This window comes from Bos mutus, chromosome 9, assembly GCF_027580195.1.
Source record: "Bos mutus isolate GX-2022 chromosome 9, NWIPB_WYAK_1.1, whole genome shotgun sequence".
Lineage (NCBI taxonomy): Eukaryota > Metazoa > Chordata > Mammalia > Artiodactyla > Bovidae > Bos > Bos mutus.
In genome coordinates, this window is record NC_091625.1 from 19,724,316 (window position 1) to 19,730,315 (window position 6,000).

Consider the following 6,000-nt stretch of genomic DNA (forward strand, 5'->3'; position numbering starts at 1 on the left):
GTGACTCAATAATTCAAAGATAATACTTTGGTTAACATTAAATCATTCACTAATGACATTATCACAGGACTTAGGAAAAAAACAAAACACTGAATTTTAAAAGGATGACCAACTTCTTGTGGCTCTTAAGATCACAAAAGCACTCACTGATATAATTATCTATGTAATTCTTAAAACCTTGTTTCCCAAAGCCAAAGAATCTAACTGTGTAAAACTGTGTCCCAATTCCAGTTTTAGAGCCTGCATTGTTCTCCCCTCCTGGCATTCCATCTGTGATTGGATACTTTGGCGGAATGGACGAGAGTATCAGACATTAGAGTCCAGGACCAAACAAACAAACAGAAAAAACCCTACAGCAGCATGGACTTCCTGGAGGCTGCAGGGAGGCTGTGAAAAAAGGTAAGAGGAGGACTTCGTTGAAAACATGGCCTAAGGGAGACACCATGTTAGAAGATGAACATGTATTTGTCTTTCACTGTCCAGAACTTAGAATGTCTTTTCTCAAAGAAACACTGAAAATGATGAGTTCCCACACTAGTCCAAACAGAAAACCTATTTTAGATAATGACGTGAATTAAAAAAAAACTATACATTAGCTGTGACAAATAACAAGATCAATGCAATAATGCTGTGCTATGCTCAATAGTGCCCAACTCTTTGTGGTCCCATGGACTGTAGCCCACCAGGCTCCTCTGCCCATGGAATTTTCCAGGCAAGAGTACTGGAGTGGGGCACCATTTCCTACTCCAGGGGATCTTCTTGACCCAGAGATTGAACCCTTGTTGTCTCTTGCTTCTCCTGCATTGGCAGGTGGATACTTTACCAGTAATGCCACCTGGGAAGCCCCAGTGTAACTGAATAACCTGTTTTAAGACCCATGCGTCTCTGGGGCCCAGGAAACTGTGGAACAGACCCCTGCCTATCTGAGCTGAGTTAAACACCCCTTCCGTGAGCCCTCAAGTTTCAGCACACCTGTCTGACTCACTGGCCCTTAAACTCATTCCTAGTTTCCATGGACTTTTAGTTTTGACATCCATTTTTAGTCAACCTAATAAACACTCTCCAACAGCATCCACATCAATTTCACATGGTGAAACAGCTTAAATACTCTAAAGACAGAGCCATACACTCCTCTCACAACTCAAGACTGCCAGGCAAGTGGAAGTGGAGACACGGAGAGTAGAGGAGTTTCCTGACCTTCCCCAGGCTCCAGCAAGGCCTGACCCTGACTCTGACCACACTGCTTTGAGACCATGACAGCAAGGAAGTTGGAATGGGTGTCATCCAGACTTCTCAAGCTGCCTGGGATGGTGACCACTTGTCCTCATTCTATCCCAGAGCCCAGAACAGTGCCAGCACATGGCAAGTGATGAGATAAGAAGGAAAGTTTATACAAGCCTCGCTTCCAGATTTTATCATCACCCCACAAGAGGCCTCCACCCTTTTGGACCACACTTCTCCCATCTGACCCTCCAAAGTGAGGGGAAGGTCAGATAGACTGGCCTTTCACATTCTGATCTCAAGTCCTACTCATCTACCTACTTTGATCACAACTCCCAAGTAGACAACTCATTTTTCACCCAACTATAGTCTGCTATATTAGTGAACATAGAGCAGTGCCCTGCCCAGCACACATGCAATGTGCAAACATATTCCATGAACAATGGCTGTTTACAAACACATGGTCAAAAAGAAACATGGTATCTCCAGAGGCAACTGGCCTTAGAGTGGACATGCTGGTTATTAACTTCCTAAGATGTTTCTTTGTTAATGCTACTAATAAGTAGCATTAACACAAATGCTACTAACACAAAATACTACTAATAAATAATTACTAAAATAATAAATGCAATGGAAAATATAGACAATTAGGGTATTTGTAAGTCGGGGATATTGACTCATCAGTTTTGAAATCGTACCTACAATTTTTCTTGAGTAGATATACACTTTGAGCCTAGGATCCCAGTCCAATGATTTTAATGTACTCATAAAATGAAAGAACAAAAGGAAAACACCACAATGACATCAGAGTACCTACTCTCATGCCACCAACTGGTATTAAAAAAGTCCTGTATCAGTCTATACTTTCCTTTATATTATAAACTAAGACTCACTTACTTGTTCAAAATGTCTAAAAATAGAGAAAAATTATTTTTGCAGGTTTTCTAAGAGTACAGCTCTTTCACAGTTTCAATTCCAAGGTAAACACTATTAATTACATGGTAAAAATAACATTTTGAATGTTCATACACTGCGGGACATATTCTGCATTTGCTAGATGTGTCTTTGAAAAGCCCGGTTTTTATGCATTGCTTTGGACATGTGTTATTAAATACCGTCATTTAATATAATAGCAAAAAATTTAAATTTTTCCAGACATTGCCCTAGGGCAAAAATCTTTGGAATCATCAAACGTACTCCCCAAGTGTGTAACTATTCCTATTAGACTGCCCAAAGTAAACAGAGTTAGGCAGAAACCTTGACACTAACTTTACACTTGGGCAGACACCTCGGGGAGAGAAATGTTTAATGAACTGACAGAACAGGAAGCAAGAAGCCCACAGCTACCACGTGGGGATGAAAGCGCTCCAGGGCAGGCAGCCTTGTTCATCTCTTGCTCTCCCTGGAGGATCTGAATTCTTTCACCATACTCGCCACTATTTCTCAAGACCATCTTTCTCTCTGCCCACTTTTATCTTACCCTCCTTCCAAATTCATCAACTTTTTCTTCAGCCTCATCTCCTAAGCTACTTTTCTACTTTGAAACTCCTTCACCCAGATATTCATGAAATTATAGGAAGGAGGGCCTCTTGGAATCAGTCGTATGAATCAGTCGAAGATAGGAAAGCGTAGAAGCGGGGGTGTGGCGACAGGGTGAGAAGAAATGGGGCAGCTCGGGGTTCAGACCAGCTCTTGTGCCTGAGTCTGAAATAGTCCTCCTTACACAGCAGTAAGGCAGAGCAGACTATATCCCACTAAGCCTCTAAGTTGGTTAAGAAATACCATCTACCTACACTAGGTAGCTCAAAGCAAGGAAGCAGTCTCAGGTTTCGTAAGTGGATAGCCAGAGCATGGGCAAATACCTTCCCTCTGACCTGCTAGTGAGAGGTCACTTCTTTCTGGTAGCTACTCTCATTTCTCAGGCTGGGTCCACAATACTATATTATTTTATTTGCCCTTCACAGGCCAGAGGAAAGCTTTCACATGAGGCAACTGCACGAAATTTCCCACTTCATTTGTGACTTTTTTTTTTTTTTAATACTAGCATCATTAAGTAAGTAAGTAAGTAAAGTCGCTCAGTCGTGTCCCACTCTTTGCGACCCCGTGGACTGTAGCCCGCCAGGCTCCTCCGTCCATGGGATTCTCCAGGCAAGAATACTGGAGTGGGCTGCCATTTCCTTCTTCAACCAGCATCATTAGGAAGGAACTAACCATCACAGAAAGGTACATTCTACCTTTGCTCTCAATGGTTCTAAAATTGAGCCTTCCCAAAGGTGGGAAAGCTCTGAGGGAGGGCAGACAGACAGGCATGAGAAGTCCTGGGTGTGGCTGGCTATATGGAGATTGGAGGACCTTGACAATGTCTGGAGTCTGAAATATGCAAAGTGCAATTATCTGCCAACCAATTAGCGTGATGTTCAGCTCTGCACAATTGTGTAATGGGAAACCCTGATGCAATGTTTAAATAACCAAAATCACAGAGATGAAGGAAATGATACATCTCTCCCAGTTTTTGTAGGTACCGCAAAACCTCAATGGACACTATATAGAAGGGAGACTTTAAAAATCAATGACTCCATTAAAAACTGCTTTTTAACCATTTTCAAGTGCAACAGCTAATTAAATCGCTTATTTCTCACTGTCAAACTTAACATCTTCTGAAAAAGAACTTTGCTGAAGTTAAAACCGAGGCAATGCCAAGGAATCATTTTGTCTCCCACAGAAATAATTTCAGAATACGTTTTTTCCCACAACATATATCCATGAATTCATGCTGCAACCACTGCCTCTAACAACAAACACCAAACTATACAACAGACACCAAACTATAGGAATATATTTCCATTTCTAGGGAAGGGGGGCTCGATGGTAACATGTCACGTAAACCTCTTTCACTGTTGGCATGAAGGGCAGTACTGCAAAAGGACTGGCAAATGAGAAAACATAAGATCCCTCCTAAAATCCTGTTGGCCTCGTTTATTATTTCAAAATTTTGTAAACGCTTTAAACCCAAAAGTAACTGAAGCAAATAAAGAAAAAAAATGGTAAAGTATAACAACTGCCTCCCCTTAGGCAGGAAAGCCGCCTAGCTCAGTTAACTAAGGATCCCTGTCAAACTGCGACGGCGAAAGAGAAAAGTTGGTCAATTTAAGAAAATGATACCCATGCAGGCTTCTGGGACCACCTCTAGGTGCTGCTGTAGAGACCCCCCATCCTACAGATTCCCCATTTCTCTCCCGGTTGTTTTAGCTTCCCCCCCTCCCTCTGACCGCACTGCACTGCGCAAAGCCTTCGCAGACAATCACTTGGAACCTCCGGGCGGATGAAAAAGCCTCCGAAACTAACCCCCTCCCAGGTTCAAGGAGCCGAACAATGGCTTCCGACTTTTCCTTCCAAACGATGTTGCGGACGGACAAGCCATACAAGAAAATTACGGGCAGGTGTGTCAAGGCAACCAGGAGCCCAAAAGGACAGCGACCCCCCACCCCGACCCCGGGCCCTGCTCCCCTCCCCCGAGCCCCATCACGGAATGTTCCTAAAGGTTACAGCAGACCCCGGAGCCGGAGAGAACGGTCAGAGCCCGGCAGGTGCGCGGCCACAGGGTGGGGCGGGCCTGCGCCAGGCTCCAGCTGCGATCGAAGCGCCTGCATCCGAGAAACCTGGCGAGACCCGCTGGAAGGAGCTCAAGAGGGAAACCGTGCGGGCGCCGGGGGAGGGGAGCGCCTTAACGTTCGGATCCGATTTAACCAGTGCCCGCCCGCCCGCCCGCCCGCCGGTCCTCGGACCCGCAACACCCCAACAGCCGCCGGGCGGGCGGCGGAGGGCAGTCGGGGCCGAGGCCGAGGTCCCCCCCGGGGGAGGATGGCGAGGATGGAGAGGACGGCGAGGATGGAGAGGACGGCGAGGACGGCGAGGATGGAGAGGGCGGCGAGGATGGCGAGGGCGGCGAGGATGGCGAGGACGGCGAGGATGGCGAGGCGGCGGCTTTACCTGTGATGGACAAGGTCCAGCGGTAGAACTCCACGGTGTCGTTCAGCGCCGTGGACACCGCGTTCAGGACGCTGCCCGGCTCCGAGTCCAGGAGCCCCATCCCGGCCGAGAGCGGGCGCCGGCGGCGACGCGAGGAGGAAGCGGACACCCCGCGGGAGGGCTGGCCTCGGCGGCGGCGGCCGGGGGACCCCCTTCCCCCGCGAGTCCCCCCGTCTAACGGCGGCGGCGGCGCCGCAGCTGCGTCCTCGCCTCCTCCTCGGGGCCCCGCGGCGGCGGGGACGCGGCGGCGAGGAGCCGGGCGGAGGGCAAGGGAGCGTCGAGGCTCCGGGGAGGAGGAGGAGGGAAGGAGAAGCAGGCGGAGGAGATGCCGCCGCGCGCGCCGGGCGCTGCACCAGTCTGCCGCCGCGCGCCGCCGCCGCCGCTCCAGTCTCCTCGGCCGGCGTCACGTGGCCGCGCGGGGCGGAGGGGCCGGCGCGCCCCTCCTCCCGCCCGCGCGCGCGCGCGCGCGCCCGGGGACGGCGCAGGGATGCTGCGGCGGGGGCGGCGGCCGCGCAGGCGCCCCGGATCCCTGCTCTGGCCGCCGCGTTCGGGGAGACCCGCACGGCGGCTTCCCCGCGCCCTCTTCGCCCAGGTCACCCGCCCCACCGCGTCCCCAGCCCCTTTCCCGCCTCCCTCTCCCTCTAGGCCGCTGCGGAGAAGTCTTCCGCCTGCCCACAGGTGACCTCGCATCCGCCCGGGATGCATCTTAGAAAACAGGACAGGTGAAGGATGGGAGTCTTGTGGGCAAGG

General features: G+C 49.7%; 1 protein-coding gene across 1 annotated transcript in view; it reads right to left on the reverse strand.

Annotated features, from left to right (window-relative positions):
- The window catches only part of ELOVL4 (ELOVL fatty acid elongase 4), a 40,244-nt gene extending 34,604 nt beyond the window's left edge, over positions 1–5,640 (reverse strand). The window contains exon 1 of the mRNA XM_070376235.1: positions 5,212–5,640. Coding sequence (XP_070232336.1) covers positions 5,212–5,311 — 100 coding nt within the window. The 5' untranslated portion in view covers positions 5,312–5,640. The remainder of the gene's footprint in view (positions 1–5,211) is intronic.
- Positions 5,641–6,000: the final 360 nt, after the last annotated feature.